This window comes from Engraulis encrasicolus, chromosome 24 (assembly GCF_034702125.1).
Source record: "Engraulis encrasicolus isolate BLACKSEA-1 chromosome 24, IST_EnEncr_1.0, whole genome shotgun sequence".
Taxonomy (NCBI): domain Eukaryota; kingdom Metazoa; phylum Chordata; class Actinopteri; order Clupeiformes; family Engraulidae; genus Engraulis; species Engraulis encrasicolus.
Genome location: NC_085880.1, coordinates 22,067,550 through 22,087,185, shown reverse-complemented (window position 1 = coordinate 22,087,185; position 19,636 = coordinate 22,067,550). Strand labels below are relative to the sequence as shown.

General features: G+C 42.5%; 1 protein-coding gene and 3 long non-coding RNA genes across 9 annotated transcripts in view; 2 read left to right on the top strand and 2 right to left on the bottom strand.

Moving 5' to 3' along the window:
• gbf1 (golgi brefeldin A resistant guanine nucleotide exchange factor 1) overlaps positions 1-4,872 on the top strand; it is a 119,322-nt gene extending 114,450 nt beyond the window's left edge. For all 6 annotated transcript variants that reach the window (XM_063191385.1, XM_063191386.1, XM_063191384.1 and 3 more), the window contains 5 exons: positions 221-322; positions 554-667; positions 1,445-1,622; positions 1,812-1,949; positions 2,172-4,872. In XM_063191385.1, the coding sequence (XP_063047455.1) occupies positions 221-322; positions 554-667; positions 1,445-1,622; positions 1,812-1,949; positions 2,172-2,437 (798 nt within the window). In that variant the 3' untranslated portion in view covers positions 2,438-4,872. The remainder of the gene's footprint in view (positions 1-220; positions 323-553; positions 668-1,444; positions 1,623-1,811; positions 1,950-2,171) is intronic.
• Positions 4,873-6,675: 1,803 nt separating this feature from the next.
• Positions 6,676-12,891, top strand: LOC134440864 (uncharacterized). Its single transcript, XR_010033043.1, has 5 exons — positions 6,676-7,228; positions 7,813-7,865; positions 11,216-11,399; positions 11,777-11,872; positions 12,211-12,891. It is a non-coding gene; the product is annotated as an uncharacterized LOC134440864 (long non-coding RNA).
• On the bottom strand, positions 8,997-10,154 carry LOC134441039 (uncharacterized). The gene is made up of 3 exons (XR_010033084.1): positions 10,047-10,154; positions 9,525-9,777; positions 8,997-9,196 (listed from the first exon to the last, which is right to left on the bottom strand). It is a non-coding gene; the product is annotated as an uncharacterized LOC134441039 (long non-coding RNA).
• Positions 12,892-13,152: 261 nt separating the features above from the next.
• Positions 13,153-14,143, bottom strand: LOC134440866 (uncharacterized). The gene is made up of 2 exons (XR_010033044.1): positions 13,824-14,143; positions 13,153-13,358 (listed from the first exon to the last, which is right to left on the bottom strand). It is a non-coding gene; the product is annotated as an uncharacterized LOC134440866 (long non-coding RNA).
• Positions 14,144-19,636: the final 5,493 nt, after the last annotated feature.

Here is a 19,636-nt window from a genome sequence, read left to right as displayed (position 1 = left end):
GCACAACATACTCACAGACTATTCCTAATACACACAAAACAAATACAAACACACACGTTCATTCAATTCACGCACGAACACAAACTGTGCACACGTTGAACTTTCCATTCAGAACATGATCACAAGGAGTTGGCATTAAACAAGCAAAGTCACAAAATAAAGAAAACACACACGCAAGTGTGCGATTCAAAGACTGTGTGTGTTTGTGGTTTGTGCACAGGTACTGTTCCCACTTCTGACCAAACTGCTGGATAACATCAGTCCTGCTGACGTAGGTGGGATGGAGGAGACACGCATGAGAGCTTGCACTCTACTCTCAAAGGTACGTGCGCACTCACACGCATACGCACACAGCCACAGCCACAGCCATACAAGCATGCACACACTTCCTGACATTGCTTTCGTGGAGACATTTTCATATTGGTATTGCTCACAGACACACATGCCCACATTCACTCTTAAGTCTATTTCATGCACATAATCTGCTGCCTCTTTCTTCATTAAATGTAATGTAATCTAATGTGTGTGTGTGTGTGTGTGTGTGTGTTCCCAGGTGTTCCTGCAGCACCTGTCCCCTCTGCTGTCTCTGCCCACCTTCACTGCCTTGTGGCTCACCATCCTGGAGTTCATGGACAAGTACATGCACGCCGGCTCCAGCGACCTGCTGGTGAGACACACACACACACACACACACACACACACACACACACACACACACACACACACACACACACACACACACACACACACACACACACACACACACACACACACACCATGTATTGTACACACTTGTGGAGCATATACACACACACTTGTATGATAAGTGTAGGTGGTTTTTGTGCTAAGGAACAAGCCATATTGTTTGGTTTCATTGTTGTGGCTCTGTTACGCAGAAATTGTGATCCCAAAGTAAAAAAAAATACACATAGACTTGCTGTACATACTTAAAACTGACAACAATGAAGGATGACATATCAAAAGTTACTGAAATGCTACTACAATGCTTACCTGGCTGTCGGTAGATGAATGGGTTCCACCTTGCCCCACAGACATTCATACTGAACTATGCCATATCCTTGCACATGATGGGGGGAAACACTTATTTTTAACGAGGTGTTACTTTAACTTCTCACAGACTCAAAATTACATTTGAAATAACAGAGTTGATGTTGACGAATGAGTCCATGCGAGTGGCCGTTGATGTCTGAAACAACGCTCGCGTTTCACTTCTTTTTCTCTTTTTCACATCATTTAAACTTTGACTGTCACATCGATCAGTGATTCTGATTGGTTTGGCGACATGGTAGTTTGGCTGCTGGGCAAATCTGAAGACCCTCCAGACCCTTGTGTGAGCTCACAAAGCTGAGCGGATCTGGCGAGAGCCAAGTTACTACAATGCTGCCGTGGTGAAACGTGTGTGTCTGTGTGTGTTTGCGTGCAGCTGGAGGCTATCCCTGAGTCCCTGAAGAACATGCTGCTGGTGATGGACACGGCAGGCATCTTCCTGAGCTCGGACTCTCGCTCTGGCTACTCGGCCCTCTGGGAGATCACCTGGGAACGCATAGACTGCTTCCTGCCGCACCTCCGAGAAGAGCTATTCAAGCAGGCTGTCATGCCAGGTACATACACACACCCTTTACAGTGTGTTAAATCCATAAACACAGACAAACACGGTGCTTTCTCGAAACATGCATATACAGCCAGCATTAACAATCCTGTGCTGAAATTAAAACATCATTGACTTAACATTTGGTAACAGTGTTTTTGAAATATCTTTTCTGTGTGTGTGTGTGCGCGCTTTTAAACAGAGCCTGTGCCCAGTGTGCCAGTTGAGCCTCCGCAGCCCCCAGCTCCGTCCCCTCCCCCCGCTGCTCCCCCCACGGAGCCCAAGGCCCCCAGCCGGCCCGCCTCGCCACAGGACAACACAGCCCCACCTAGTGCCAATGGTGAGAACTGCTGCATGCATGCATTTGATAGTCTATTTGTCATCAGCATACATAAAAATAGACCCAATTCTAATTCACAATTCTATCTAATATTAGATAACCATATGAACTGATGAAAAAGTGCTTATAATTTCCTTCATGTCATGTTCTAGTCTGGCTTGCCAGGCCGGGTGTAATTGCCAATCTCTACACCACTAATCTATTCCCCTGTCTCCCCCTCAGGCACAGACAGAGTGTCCCCTGTGCCCCCCTCCTCTCCTCCTCTGCCCACCCCCGTGAAGATGTCCCCCGCCGAGTCTCCTCCTCCTCCGTCTCTCAGCCAATCGCCTCTCATCCTGCAGCCCCTGGCCTCGCCGCTACAGGTCGGTGTGCCGCCAATGTCCCTGCCAATCATCCTGAACCCCGCCCTCATCGAGGCCACCTCTCCGGTGCCTCTGCTTCCCAGCCAGCGGCCCGCCGAACCAGCCGACCCCACGGAGGTCAAGTAACAACACAACACGACACGACACACCACCGACTCCTCAGCAGCCATGGAGGCCCAATAGCAACACCACCGACTCCTCAACGCAACGCAACCCACTCCACTCTACGCCCACCCCCCGACGACCCATACCATCACTGCTGGGAAGGAAATGACTAAACCGCTCCAACGAAGGAATGAACTTCTGACATTGAATGATGGAATCAAAACTTGGCAGTGTGGTCACCACTTGAGTGGGTGGAAATCATTGAAAGGAATTAAAACGTGGTGACTTAGGGAGACACTCACAAGCACAGATACAAACAGACACCGTATTTAAAAAGCAGCTGCTCTGCAACACTGTCAGGTTTGATGCCTTGCTCCAGTGGTGTCCTTGTGGGCTCTTGTCTCTTTCTCAAACTCAGAAGTTATTTATTATTCTAATTATTACTACTACCACTACTACTTCTAAATAGTCTACTTTCAGCTGTTCAGACTCGACAGGACCCCTGGAGCAATGGCTGTGTGTAGGACAGAGCTGCATACATCTCCCATCTCAACAGACAGTAACTGATCCTGATTCAGGTCAAGAAGGCCCAATGTGTGACACACACACACACACACACACACATTCACACTCACCCCCTACTGAGGGACTAAGACTGGACTGGAAGCCTCTCACCCCAGCAAAGCTACTGCATGTTAGTGTACACATTTAACTCTAGTTTTAATCAGCAGGAAGCTCAACTTTACTCTGTATGTTGCAGGAGTCAAACACGTACGCAAACACACACAGAACATTATATTTTTTAATAAAAATAAATAAGAGAACTACATTATAAAGATCCTCCCAAAGAGTTGTTTGGATGAGTGTGCCAGGCCTGGTGAGATCCTGAGCACTGAGCTAGTATAGACTGTGAATGGTGGATAGCATGAAGTGGATGTGTGAGGTCATGTTTCAAGTGTTGACCAATGGCACCAATGGACACAAGCCCTTGCACCTACATAATGGAAAGTAAATAGTCTATCTGAGAATCATGGCTCCTGCAGGCTTCGTCATGGTCTACACATCCATCGCCTTACCATAGATCTTCTACTAGAGTAGAACCAGAGAGAACACCGGAAGAGGAATCTTACGCTCTGCTAGAACATTCCTTCACCAGTGCTTAGTTGAGGCAGGGAGGGGGGTTATGGGTGATGGGGGTTGGCATTGTAAGTTATCCAGCCTTGAAATTCCAGACATTTTTTGTGTTAATTTTTATGATTGTTAGTTTTATTGATATATATTTTTAAATAATTTCCACGTCTTACAAAAAAAGAGAGATTATTTAAAAGTGCGTTGTATGTGTGATATGAGTGGTTGTGTGGCATGTCGATGTGATCTTGATGTGGTCTACTGTGATGATCTTACCAGTCCTCAGTCCATGCACCTTAGCTGTGTGGTTTGTGTTGGGGGAACAGACGGGGAGTATCCAAAATGCTCCACTCGTGCACCACCCTGTAGTGCACTATGTAAGGGACAACACATTGTATGTGGTGATTGAACTATGACATAAAGGGTTCCTTGTCAGCCATGGCCTCTTTAGTGCCTCCTGTTGGTCCCAGCTTCTCATGAGGTGTTCTTTACACCACTGGTCCAATGGAGTTATTACCATTGTAGATCCCAGAGCAACGTTGCACACTGAGGAAGGCACACGCCGAAACGCGTCTGTGCACAGAAAAATAAAGAAAACAATTGATGCAAGGTGCGCCCCCCTTTTCTTTGATTCTAAAGATCCCAGAGCATATCTGGTACTGTACCCAGTGTAAGGAAGAAATGTTCTTATCTGAGACAGCCCTATACCGTATATCGCTTTTTTCTGTTGACACCCCCAGTTTGTAGCGTAACGTATTGCGTTAGACCAATGTAAGCAGATGGTGCATAAAGGAGACTTTCAGGAGGCTAAGCTTCTGAGGGCTGCCCTGAGGAACGCCCTCAAGCATGACGGTGACATCCAGTTAGACATCATCTGCCAGTAGCCTGACAGCAGAATGACCAGTGATGGCCCAGTAAAATACACTCATACACCCACTACGCTGCAACACTATGAAGGTGACAGCCCCTCTCTTCATATCTACTCGTATGTCACACACACTCACGCACATCATCAGAGAGGCAAGAGGCTGCTTTGAATCTTCCAAATAAGGACTTCCATAGACCTGATCCTCATGGGGAACTCTGGTTTGAAGAAGAGGAGCAGAATCACCTGCTGGGTTCCTCTCCTGGAGAACCTAGTTCTTGTGTTCCTGTCCCGCTGGGTCGATATTGTTCCCTTTGCGCGAGCTCAGTTCTATGGTGTATGTTGTACTGCATTCTTAGGAACTGAAATCAGGAACTAATTCTGAGCTAAACCTGGAAATATTGTGTATATATAAATAAATGGTCATGTACTTTTTATTATGTAATAAATATAAGGAAAATAATACTTGTCTCTTGAGTTATGCCTTCAAAAAGCAACCTTGCTCACCCAGGAGCAAACTCCTCCTTTTCCTTTTCTCTACAAATAATCACACTTTGACAGTGCTCCACAAGCTCTTGAAATGATATCACAAAACTCCTGATGTACAAAGTCAAATGGTAGCATGGTCACCAATTAACAAGATCAGGTTTCTTGCCATCTCTTTACTGTAATTTGCATTGCATCAAATTTCTACATAAATTATGTGCAATGTCATGATCAACCTACAGTATGAGCACATTTCCATTGTGTGTGCCAGAGTATATCCAACTTCCTTGGGACAACTGACAATATGTGGCCAAATCCTTAGCTCTGGAAAGGCGTGGGTGTGTTCAAAACAGCTCGAACCTGATTGGAGAATTCACATGGCTTTTTTTTAATCACGTACTACTTCAACCAGGGAGTTGGGATTTGGCTGGTTAGCTTCGCCGATGAGCAAGGCACCTCCTCGTCGCCATTTTCACAAATTCACATCATATCCAGGACCACGCTCATGATGATAGGTGGGCATCTTGGCATCTTGTCATCAGGCTAGGCAGGCAGCCGCTTGGGTCCCCCAAGCTTATGGATGGTTAATAACAGTTAAGATTTAAACTAAAGTAGTGGCGATTTGTTGTGAATGTTCTCTCAGCACATGCACAAGTTTAGGGTTGGGCACACAGACCTATATACAGTATATCACGAAAGTGAATATACCCCTCACAGTTTTGCAGATTTTTGAGTATATCTTTTCATAGGAAAGCATTACAGAAATGTAACTTTGACACAATGATTAGTGACCTTTTAACAACATATTTAATCGCTTAAATTTCTTGTTCACTCAGAAAAAAACAAAATACAGCCATTAATGTTTGAACATGTACTCACAAAAGTGAGTACACCCCAGATTAAAATCCAGTAGAGAAGGGGCTATGTTGGCTCGAATCGTCTCGAAATGAAAAGGGATGACAAGGGAGGTCATCAGTGTGCGTTTCAACCTTTCTTTGCATTGAACTTTTACATTTTGAGTCTGCATCTGGCTTAAATAGATTGGTGTGAGATTTGAATGCAATCCTATGGAGAATATCATTATCTGCTTCAGTAGTCACAGTGCATGTTGACATGTATGTTTCTTTTAGGTGTATTTCAGATTGCCAATGTTGACAGCATTCATGCATCCCCAAACCATGTCAGTCCCACTACCATGCTTGGCTTATGAGAGGATACACCGTTTTTGTACAACTCACTTGTTTACCACCACACATGCTTGACACCATCTAAAGCAAATTTGTTTATCTTGGTCTCAAGAGAGATGAACAGACCAAGGATATGGATCACTGGAACTATGTTGTGTGATCTGAAGAGACCAAGATAAACAAATTTGCTTTAGATGGTGTCAAGCATGTGTGGTGGTAAACAAGTGAGTTTTACAAAAAAGGTGTATCCTCTCATAAGCCAAGCATGGTAGTGGGACTGACATGGTTTGGGGATGCATGAATGCTGTCAACATTGGCAATCTGAAATACACCTAAAAGAAACATGCATGTCAACATGCACTATGACTACTGAAGCAGATCATGATATTCTCCATAGGATTGCATTCAAATCTCACACCAATCTATTTTAGCCAGATGCAGACTCAAAATGTAAAAGTTCAATGCAAAGAAAGGTTGAAACGCACACTGATGACCTCCCTTGTCATCCCTTTTCATTTCGTTTCATTTCGAGACGATTCGAGCCAACATAGCCCCTTCTCTACCGGATTTTAATCTGGGGTGTACTCCCCACTGACGTGTATAGTATAACTGGACTGCGGATGTTCGATGTGTTGTGAAGCAACGGCTGGGGGCGGGACATGGGACGATTTTTGGGCGGAAGAAGGAAGTAGAGCGCCTTTTTCCATTGATCTCTATGGTGGACTTGAAGCCATATAGTTCCTAGGCAATTCTTGCCGAGTCGGCCCTGTTTCGTTAAAACGGTAGTCTCCCCTCCCTCCCAAACAACCCAGATATTTTTTTCGGGCTGACCCTTTATTTAAGAAAGCTATTAAAATAGTTTAAATGACCAATGAGCATGGCTATTTGGGTTGATTGGCAGTTGCCATTCTTTAGAATTATTGTTTTGATTGACAGGCAGGCCGTTGTCAAGGAGAAGGGCGAGTCTCGCGGCGTCTCCAGGGGAAGCCCCCTCCCTCCCTGCTGCATTACTTTCAACCAGCTCTGCTTTCAACAGCTTCATTACTGCGATGGGTTATTTAATTTTGGTACACTTTCCCCACAAATATGCGTTGTTGTACTTTTGGATGTACTTCTCCGTACTCTGTAAGGACCTCTGCAGTTTTGGTAAGTAAAATAAAAACATGTATATACGTGGCTGATTGACCAAAATGACTGAGCTTTGTTAAACAAACACGTACGACAATGCTAGCTTGTTATTAGCCCAAGACAGCATGCTGATCTTTCAGTGTTTGATGATCTGTCGGCTTGTCAAGTAACTTAATTATAATTTGAATGCCATTGCTTTTGAAAGCAAAATGTGTCTGTTTGGCGTGCGTCAGGTGTAATTCCCTCCTTCCGTACCGTAGCCAAGTCCTTACATCAAGATGAGTAAACATTTCACTACCATTCTGGCACTATGCTGGCCAGTGGCCACATCGGAAAAGCAACGTAGTCTAGCTGTGTTCCTCCGTCAACTGTTAAATATTGTTTGTTTCTGTGTTGCCAAATTGCTAGTTGGTGATGAAATGATGGTCATTGGTACGTTCGTTTTCAGTATGCAAATTGCGTCATTAATGTTGACTGTACTGAGTGACGAGTGCATAGTGTAATGCAAATTGTGTCATTAATGTTTAATTGTAGGCCTACTGACGAGTGCATTGTGTAGTAAACATTTCCCCATCCTCATGTGACATGGTTTCATTCTGTAGGCAAACAACAAACCACACTTCACCTGGAAAACAGAGCCAGGACTCACTGTCAGGTAAGTAAAGTTTCAAATCCTTAAAGTATGCTCCTGAGTTAAGACCAGAGACCTTCCAATGTAAAGCTAACACCATCATCTGCTTACTCTGCATGTGTTTATATATGTGACCCACCACCACAAAACCAGGCATAAGTCTCTGGATATCAAAAATGAGTTATCTATGTGGATTGATAGAGCAGAACCCAAGGTTTATTATGGTGAAAAAATTATGTTTCTATCATAAGTAGAACCAAAGTTACGGAAATTTTACTTTTGGAGTTTGGACATATTTCGCGAAACGCCTTTTCGAGAAATCGGCCGTCAAAGTTTTGGACTATTTTATAGGTATAAAGTCCTTAGCAACGCATATTAATTATCATCCGATTGACATGAAATTTTCACAGATGATTAATGACACTATGACGGACATGTCACAGAAGTTTTGTTTAAATCAAAGAACTTAAACCTATTATTTAAACGGAAACTGACTTTTCCATCCAAATGGAATTTCGGGGAAATCATCCACCTGAAATATGATCATCTTATATCACCAATTCATGCTCTCATACTGTATCTGTCTTCATGTTATGCCTTAAAGAAAGTGAAAGCCCAACTGGGAAACTCCTACTACCTTTGTCATTGTGACACAGCACTCCACAGCACACAAGTGCACACTGCGCACAATGAAATTGCATTTATGCCTCAAAAGGGGGCAGCCCCCAATGGCGCCCCAAAGGGAGCAGTGCGGCAGGACGGAACCATACTCAGGGTACCTTAGTCTTGGAGGATTATGGGGAGAGCACTGCTTAATTACTCCCACACCAACCTGGCGGGTCACGAGTCGAACCGGCAACCTTTGGGATACAGTCTGATGCCCTAACCGCTTACCCATGACTGCCCTACCGCTTACCAATGGCAACCCTAAAAGAACTAAAAAAGACAATTTAACTTGCATATTCAAATTCAAATGTGCTTTATTGGCATGCTTGGAAGTATCAATGCTGCCAAAGCTTAAAAAAACACAACATACAGTGCATCAAGGACATGAACATTTAGGTCAATATAGCATTAAATTAAATGCATTTAGCATAAACACATACACGCATGCACGCGCGCACGCACGCGCGCGCGCGCACACACGCACACACACACACACACACACACACACACACACACACATTACTCACGTATTCTCTTGTGTACTTGCCACATATTTACAGATTTAAAAGTTCATCTCCACGCCCACAACCTGTCTATGGGCACTCTCAGAGTCAGTGTAAGATTCAGATATGCGTCGCTTTCTTCAAGTCTCCACTCTTGTTGGTGCTTGATGGTCCAATAGTTCTTCTCTATGAAAAATAACAAAAATAATGAATTGACAGAAAAAAAGTTTTCAAAACAAAAATAGTTATACCCTAAGACAGCTACATTTTTTTCTCTTTTCCAGCTCAACTGAAATTAATTATTTAAATATAAATCGATATAGCTCATTATATGGAGTAGAATTTTAACAATCGCCGCCCATTGTAAATCAAGATATTAACCTTAAAAGCATTGAAATATGACAGCTGCAGCATAAACATGAAATTCATTAAAAGAATGGCTACCAGCCAACTATGACACCCATATTACAAATAGGTTAGATGACCACAATATTTAAAAGAGAATGTTAATTACCTGTCCCAAGAAGAACATCTTTGTAGCTTTGGTTGACCTTGGTGGCAGTGTGAACTGAAGGCAGGGGCTGTAGATCATCACGTTTAAATCCAGGGACATGTCCAGTGAGCACTAGGGCATTTTGTGAACCTTGTTGTTGGATGAATGTCACCTCTCCTTTGATGTTGTCCAGCTGAAGGGATCTCTTTCTCCCTCCTGTCCTGTCCCATTGGAGTGCCATTTCAGTAAGCCTGTTAGTCTTTCCTTGCTGATGCTGGAATAAAATAATAGGAATAGTATGTAAAAAATACCATTCCAGTTAACTACAGGTAGAATAGTTGCATATACTCTCAGTATTATTTTAAGTTTAGCCCATTTCAAAACGAGGAGTATGTCACTAAAGGCATGCACTGAGACGTTTTTCTAGAGCTCCATTATACCCACACATACATGTCATGCAGATGAAATCCGGAGGGTTAAAACGTAAAAATCAAGAAACAGAAAGTGTCCTCTGCTATGTAACTAAGTTGCACACTAACTTACCAAAGATTATTGGTCTTTTCATAGCCAGAATTGGGAGATACGTCCGCGGTAAAAATCGCATTGGTCTTCTCCACTGCTGAATCTGTTCCCAGTTCGTGCACTCGATCGTCTTTTTCATTATCAAAGGCATCCCAGTCATCATCAGACTCCCAGTCGCCTTTGTCCTTGTCATTGTTGTCCAAAAATGAGGAGTAAATACGGCTATTTACGAGACGAAACATTAATCAAACTTGCAATAACACTGACCATGCTTGGTTTGTTGCGGATGTAAGTGAGAGAACTGCGCATGCCCGTAGAGCACGCGGTGGGCGTTTGACCAATCACGGAGCTTGATCTTGACAGGCATAGCAACAAGAGGGTTTGGTTTACTCTTTTGATTGGCTATTTTAAAAGAACTACAAAATAATATCGCCATTTGACCTACGTGATTGGACAGGGCATTTCATTAGCTTTCTCCTCGTACCAAACACTTGGATGATCCGCAACAGATCGGAGGTTGTTTCGGTCGGGGAAAAGTGGCCCATTTCGGCTTTCTCTTTGCTCAGTGAAGCCTGAACTTTTGATCACGCTGACATAATTGACATAATAAACATCTTTATTGACCGAATTTGAATGTAATGACCATGGAAATTGAAAATATAAGTGTTAAGGTACCGTTTTCTTCCAAGATGTCAAAACACATAGAAAATCGCTTCCCTGACTAAATTTAGCTGTAGCTCTGAACGAGGCTGCGCGACTTATGCCTGGTTTCGTGGTGAGGGGTCACATATTAGTAATAAAATAGTAATGAAATATAGTCCAGGAAGACAGATGCTGAGGCACTCAAGGTTGCAATTTTTTTACTTTTTTATTTGGCTACAATGCCTACGCGTTTCGGCCCTTATGGCCTTCTTCAGGGCGTATCAAGCTTGTATCCTTGATACGCCCTGAAGAAGGCCATAAGGGCCGAAACGCGTAGGCATTGTAGCCAAATAAAAAAGTTTTTTTTTAAAGAATTGCAACCTTGAGTGCCTCAGCATCTGTCTTCCTGGACCAAGTTTGAGAGCCTCTACACTGATGAGCACCAAGGAAAAAAGGTGAAGACCCAGAAGCACTCCAATTACCTGCTTGTGAGTAATGAAATATATGTTGTTCTCATCACCCTTCGTTTGTCATCATTTTCTTTACAGATGTCTGAAAATGTACAGTAGGCTACACGCCAGCAGGTCTCACCATAGTCAACATCATCAAGGATTGTCACTCTGACCTGAGAAGAGGCCCCATAGAGACACGGACAAGGACCAGCCACTGTTGCCAGTGCACAACTGAGGACCCGACCAGCCTGCTGCCATCTATGATACTATATAGTACCCGGTATGTAACATTACACTACACTCAGCCAATGCTTTCATCCAAAGCTTATCACTTATTTTTACATGTGCCTCCCAATTTGAAGGGACAAAAAGTAATTGGACTGGATAAAAGTATACATCAAGCGTAGTAAACTCTTAGCATTTTGTCAGTAGCCACTATCTTCAATAATTACAAGGGTACCAATTCTATTGACAGATATGCATGCCCACACCATGAAACTACCACCCCATGATTTTCACTGATTAGGCAGCATGCTTTGAAACATGAGCAGCCCATCTCCTTATCTATTGTGTTTTCTTCCCATGAACCTAAGTTGTTGGTGTATCAAACGGTGACGTATTCTCATCACACTTCATATGCCATTATTTTATTTACAGCGGAGCGGTCTGAAGACGTGGAGTACACTGCAGCAGGTATCACATGACCAAGGACTTGGACAACGTCTCTGTTTACATCTATAGTGTATTACACAAGTGAGTCTACACCCCCATATTTCTGCAGATGTAATGGGACAATAAAGACATTTGAAAACTGAAAATGAAGTCTGCACTTCAAGCTCATCACATTAAATAAGTAAAACAGGAGCTTGGTGAGCAGACTTAATTTTCAGTTGTCATTTGACTTTGTTAGTCCTGCACCCAAAACTTTTTTGAGAAGGATGTTCATGGGTTTTTCCTTTTTAAACAAATGTAGACATTTGTAGACACTGAAATGTTATAGTTACTCTATATATACCAGTGATATGCTTCAATTATGTTAATGTTACATTAATTCTTTTTTTTTTTAAAGAGATTTGTATTTATCGTTACAGCTGAAGATGTGCACAGTACTCTACTGCCTGCATCCTACCACCACAGAGGATCCGATATGCAGAACCAGCTTCAAAAACCATTGCAATTATGAAACACAGTTAATAAATGCTTATATACAGCAGCCCGCACATTTTGTTTAATTTGTAATATTGGTTAACACACTATTGTAACAACTGTTTAGATCGGTGTTTCCCAACCAGGGGTACATGTACCACTAGGGGTACGTGAACACAATGCAGGTGGTACATGCATTGGCAGGTATCAATAAAAAGAAATGTATGGAGCATAATCATATTGGGATAGAGCAGTGGTTCCTAACCTATGGGTCGGGACCCAACTTATGGGTCGCCAAAGATCCACAGTGGGTCGCGAAGCCCTCTTGATTTTAAGGGGTTTCGTTTTAATACCATATAGCCCATGTTGAATATATGACAAAGTAAAGCTTTTAAACTGATATATGCATAGAGGCAACAAAATGTAAGCGACACATTAAACAGTCATTCTATATTTGACTGAAGACAAATTGAGGAATACAATTTTCTAATGAGTTTCCGCATGACTCCCTCTCGCCTGGGACTCCCTCTCGCGTGGGCGCTGGCATGATTGGGTCACCAAAGCTTACAATGGTAAAAATATGGGTCCCTGAAGAAAAAGGTTGGGAACCACTGGGATAGAGGAAGATATACAGTAGACTAGAGCATGAGGGAGGGGGTACTCATGGTATGACAAAAATGCTTAGGGGGTACATGAGACAAAAAAGAAGTTGGGAGACACTGTGTGATTGAAGTAATGCATTTCTTACAAGCTTGGGGAAGAATGTCCACTCCATGATTTGCAAGTTTAAAAAGCTGAACATAAGGGTGAATATTTCATTTTAATCTTTATGTCAAGCATACAAAACACCCAGATGTTTAGTCATAGCCTACTGTAGGCCAGCTATGTTTTACTAACTGAAAGGTGTTAACTTTGGTTTGTTTACCATACCGTCTACTTCTAAGAGTGATTTTGTATTCTGAATCTTTTCAAAAACTGGGGGGGATCAGCAAAAAAATGGTCATGATGACTGCTCGACACGGCAATCTTCATCTTCAATCTTCCGGATGACAGCTTGGCGTCGAGGAGCCTTTCTTCAGCGTCCATGGTTTGTCTGTCAAACGGAAAGGTTTTGCATGTCATTTGATGCCCAAACATTCAAAGTTATTTACAAATGTCCGTAGAGGATTAACTTGGTGTGGCAGACACAAACCAAACAATATTTTACGCAGATGTACAACATGAAAATTGGACCATTCTGAGCTCTCATACAAAAGCAATGTTGATACTGAGTATTGCTGACATGGATTATGTTTTGCCAAACGGTACGCCGACCCCAAAGACACATCTGCATGTTCTGTGTACAGCTCTGTTTGTAGCCTAACTTCCCATTTATCTTTAATTGCGGCTACATTACAACGTGGTGAAGTAACTTATAGTAAGCTAGGTCTTTCGCCACTCGGCTGGCTCACGTTAGATGCTAAGCTAAAATTATTATGGTCATCATAACAAGCTCTTCAAGGTTTCGTTAACCCAAAGTATCATTTTATTAATAGCATGGTATATTTGCCATACTTACCGATCACCAGTTCCATTTGAACTTGTGTTGCTGTTTTTATGACAATCAAGGGTTTCTGTGTCGACCAGTTCCACAGCTGAAAAGTGGGTTCAATATTTCTGCTGGGGACGCCATGTCATATTCGGGTGGGAGGGGCGGGACATGTCTTGAAGTGTCTGTTTGTGGATTGGCCGGCGATGTCGACCTATCAGCAATGTAGCTCAACGTTGTCAAGGGGATTATTATATTTCCGCATTTTTGGGGCGGAAGTAAATCAGCCGCGGTTGCTTCAAAACCGTTGAATGGAGTTCTATCGAACTCCGCAGTCCAGTTATACTATACACGTCAGTGGTACTCACTTTTGTGAGTACATGTTCAAACATTAATGGCTGTATTTTGTTTTTTTCTGAGTGAACAAGAAATTTAAGCGGTTAAATATGTTGTTAAAAGGTCACTAATCATTGTGTCAAAGTTACATTTCTGTAATGCTTTCCTATGAAAAGATATACTCAAAAATCTGCAAAACTGTGAGGGGTGTATTCACTTTCGTGATATACTGTAGCTCTGTGGTTGGGAACCTTATAATGCATTCAACGCCCGTCTTCCATATAGCTTTCCGGTCAACCAGTAACATGGCACGTAATTGGCTGAGTACACTGGTCCCGGTTATGAGCTCTATGAAACTCCATTTTGGAAGTTGAAAAATTCTGTAACACTTTGCTTGGCGCCGTTGTCATAATCATGTCATTACAGTGTCATAATAGTGTCATGACACAGTCATAGATAAGTCATAAACATTATGTCCATGTCATAAGCATTTTATGACTGTTTGCCTTAAGTGACATTCGAATGTCTCTTAAGGCCAACAGTCATAAAATGTTTATGACATGGACATAATATGTATGACATACATAACTATGCCATGACACTATTATAATGGCATGCTTATGACACCGGCGTCAAATAAAATGTTATCAAAAATTCATTCAATTTTGGCTGAATTCACTACCCTAGAATTTCCCATTGAAATGACTGGGGGCGAGACTTAAGCTGCGTCCCATTACTACCACTTGCACTCGTTTTGACCCCTAACACTCGCTTTTGCGCATTCCCTGAAAGTGTGAAACTTCTTTATGTGATTTTGTTGTTTGATTTTGTCTCTAGTGTCTTGTTAGTTTTGTCCTCTGTTCTTGTATTTTCTCTCATTTACTTGTATAGCTTTTAACTTGCTGCTTGCCACTCCTGGCCGTTCCAAGGAAGAATAGCCATTGCGGCTCAATGGGACTTTTCATGGTTAAGCAAGGGGTAAATAAATCAAATAAATAAATAAATGAAAACTAATACAGGGCATGTGGCGTAATGATTTTACACCCAAGATAAGACTAGTGGTGAAATATTGAGATAGGTCTATGCCATAAGGCCATTCTTATCAAAGTCAAAGTCAAAGTTCTTCACATGCACTGGACATACAAAGGAATTTAAATTACACATTAATATGAGTATGCCTAATTATATTATAACTCTACATTTGTTATTTTAATTTATTTTTGAAAGCCCATTGGGTTAAAGGGCAACTCCTGCCAATTTCAATATGCTGTTGTATTGTTCACGCTACCCTTGACTTGTCAGTACCCGGTGACGCCGCAGGTTGTGGCTCAGCCCTTTCTGAGATATGAGCTATTCTAATGGGGACAACTTTTGAATACATTTTTCAAAAAAATGAACGTAGGCCTACTCCAAATATTTTCCCAAAAGGTATCGCTGTTTACTAGCTGTCTGCTGATGTTGCATAACCTTTTGGATGTTTTTGGGAATAAATAAAAATGTTTTTTTGAAATGTAAACAGAAGTTGCCCCCATTAGAATAGCTCATATCTCGGAAAGGGCAGAGCCAAAAAATGTGGCGTTACCGGGTACTGACAAGTCAAGGGTAGCATATTGAAATTGGCAGGAGTTGCCCTTTAACAGGATGGGTCAACTAACCTTGAATCCCTTCAGTGCAATTTGGTCCCTTCTGTGCACTTGGATCACCTTGACTGGTCTCTGGGGTCTTTCTATTTCACAGAATTCAAATCCATTAATTTGTTGTTATATGACCTTTAGTCATGGGGTCGACCCTGCAGTGTGTTTTATTATCATTGCTGATTTCCGGATATGGCCCTGGGCCTATAAATGCTGAGGGCATTTGTAGGAAGTCATGAGATCTCGAGAAGACTTTTGGAGAGAACATCTTTACATTCACCGCCACCATATTCCAAACCACAATTACGTAAGTAGAACATGACCTGAACCCTTAGCGCAGAGCCTATGTTATACTTCACTCTCACCAAAATTGTAATGATTATATCTTAATCTGTTAACTTAAGTCTCTCGGTACTGTCATAACAATGTAGTTATGCTGTAGTTGAGTGTTTTCAGAAAATAGTGTATAGGCCCGTCGGCGACACCGTCTGCAGTAAGTGCTACAGCAACATTCCACCATTTCTGGAAATATGCTCATTTTACACCTCTCTTTGAGTTTTACCTTTCTGGTTTTCTTCCAGCCATTCTCCAAACCTATGTCTCATTCCACGCACTTGTGTCAGTGCACTGACAGTCAGTGCACACAGTGCACTGAGGTCTTCAGTGCATAGTGTCGTGGAAAGGTTCGAGCACTATGCACTCTGCCCTGGCTGGAAGTGACGGCTGAGCATGACATTAGCTTGCCAAAATATCGGTTGGCTACTGTTTACATTGCAAAGCGTCTCGTGCTTGTATTTACATTTCCTTCACCCCAAAGGGAAACTATCACATGTACAATACTTGGGTTGGCATGGAAGGTTGTTGACCAAACTCTGAAAGACTGTTGACCAAACTCTTCTACTGAACTGAACGCCACATTTCCTCTGTTTCATTGTTAACATAGTGGCCATTTAGTGCGTGCAGTGTCCATTGTTGAAGCACTGCGTTTTTCCGCCATTGTTAGGAGATCATCGGGGCGTCTGGTGATACTACTTCTAGTTCCAAGCTAGCATGCATCATTGAATCGGAGTAGACCAGCTGGTCCCATTCAGGTCAATGATACATGTTGGCATGGATGCATCCCCGGACTCCCCAGAGAGAATAGTAGACAACTTAAATCAAATTCTTTTTCATGAGGGAAGGTGGAAAATGAGCATATCTCTAGAAAGGATGAAGTTTTGCTCGTTACACTGATGTTAAGTTGTAACACTGATGTTTTTTTTAAGTTATGTGGTTTTTTTTTGTCTGGGCCATGTGACAGCAAGGCAGCATGTCAATTGCACAGTACCTTTAGACTGCTATATACCAATAAATAGACAATACACACTGAAGGGCTCTTGGTGATATGGTGGCATAGATGACTTTGTTGTTTGCAGTCCATGTGTATATTCTATTATCTTTCTCTCTGTTAATCTGCTTCACTGTACATATCTCTTTTTCTGTTAATCTCTTTCGTCATCTAACTGCCTCTCTGGTTCACCTGTCTGTCTGCTTGTCTTTCTGCCTGCCTGTCTCTAGTTATGTCTGTCTGTCTCCATATCTGTCCTTCTATGTCTGCTTACCTGCCTGTCTCTTTGCTTGACTGTCTGTCCGTGTTTCTATCTGCCTGCCTGTATGTGTAGTGTCTCTATGTCTATGTACTTGCCTGCCTGCCTGTTTGTCTGCCTGTCTGTCTGTCTACCTGCCTGTCTGTCTGTGTATGTGTCTGCCTGACTGTTCGCATGTCTCACTCTGTCTAGTGCACAAAAGACTACTATGATGGAACGCCTGTCGCAGCTGCAGTGCCACTTCACCTGGACACTCAGTGACAACGTTAGACGTCTTCATGAGCAGCGAGACTTCCTGGAGAGGATCAGTGAAAGCGACTCCCTCTCCTGGAAGGGCCAGCTGTACAACGTGCTGGCGTACATACACTACAAAATCGACAATTCCACAGAGTCTACCGAGAAAGCGCTAGCATGCCTGCGAAAGGCTGAGGTGATTCTCAAAGAGCAGGCGACAGATGGCAGAGGACCTGAGCTCATGGTGAACCAAGCCGACCAGGCCTGGGTGCACTATCATCTGGGAGAAATGGCTGACGCCCAGCGGTGCCTGGAGGAAGCTGCCAGCCTCCAGCAGGAGTTCCCAGCTCCACCTGGATTTGAAATGCACCCAGAGGTACACGAGGAGAAAGGCTGGACACTGATGAAGTTTGGTGCTGATTTCCGGAAGGAGGCAGTGAGTGAGTTTGAAAAGGCTGTGAAAGGAGACTCGAACAGGAAAGCTTGGCATAAGGGCCTCATTTTGGCAAAAGACAAAATGAACAGGGAAACGGGTACATGGAAAAAGGAAAAAAGGAATAGACCCACTGACCCATTATTCTTACAGCAGGTCGAAAAAGCCAAAGAGGTCGACCCAGAAGACACACGCATTTCAATGATCTACTTGAACACTATGGTGAATGCTGGAAAGAAGCCAGTGGGTGAGGCGGTGAGAGAGGCTCACACACTAGCTCTGCGTCAACACAGCCCTCTTACAGAAATTGGCTGTATTCTATCTGTCTTGCGGTCACACAATTTAGAGTCGGCTTTACATGTTGCACAGGAGATCGAGAAAAAATACCCATCTGACAGGGAAGCCAAAAAACAGCTGGCACTCTGTTACAAACAGAAGATTTTCAAATCAAACGGCAAGCAGGTTGACAGGGTGCTGATGGAAAATGCCATCAGAGTTTATGAAGATGTTATCAGGCTTTACCCTCTGTACGTTAGGGGAAGAATAGATCTGGCAAAAATATATGCAAAGTCTGGAAACACAGGCAAAGCAGATCAGATGTACTTGGATCTTCTCAAAGAAGAAAAGGGCATGGAGCCTGCACAATTACAACTGTTGTACAGTAGCTATGCAGTCCACCTTTACTACAGGAAAAACTCCAGTGCTGAGTCTATTGATTATCACAAGAAGGCTGTGGGTATCCCAGGAGAAACTCGCCACTCACAGAGAAGCCACACGATTCTGAGGAAGACGTCAAACATTGCAAAGAAATGACTTTTTGAGCACTTTAGGCATTGTCCTTGAACTTGTCCTTAGCACTTGTGGCATTGTCCATGTAATATGAGAACACTGATCAGATTTGTTCTGATGAATACATGTTAACGTACTCCACAAAGCATTTTCAATTAATGAAATTAAATTGGAACATCCTTTGTTTTCACAATACTTACAATGTCTTAGTCATTACTCAAAAATAGTGTTACTTAATAAATCAAATGCATTGAATAGGCTATATAAAGAGCAAGATATGAGAACTTCAGATCAACCTGTTCATTGTGTTAAATGCAAATCTCTGTTGCTTCTGAACATGGAGGCAAATGATTCTAAAGTCTGTCAATGGTCAGATGTGGGATCCAGGAGAGGTGCAAGGAAATCTCCATCCGAACCAAGAGCAAGAAGGTTCCGCCTTACAATTCACCGCTTCACCAACATAACATCTAATGCATTAAAGGGACATTAAAGTCCCGGACACTGTGTGATATTTGTAGTTGTTTATTTCCAGAATTCATGCTGCCCATTCACTAATGTTACCTTTTTCATGAATACTTTTTCATCGAATACCACCACCATCAAATTCTAAGTATTCATGATGACTGCTCATTGAAACTGGGCTGCCTATTGCCAAATTTGATCTTTACATGAAAGTTTACTAAGTAATAAACAAATATTTTCTAGTATGGTCCAAGTGGAGTCATTTGTGCAGCTAAAAATGGCTATATTTGGAAACTCAAAATGGCGGACCATGAAGAAGATCCCCCTTTTCATGTATGAAAAGTGCAATTTTCCCAGTTATAATGAATA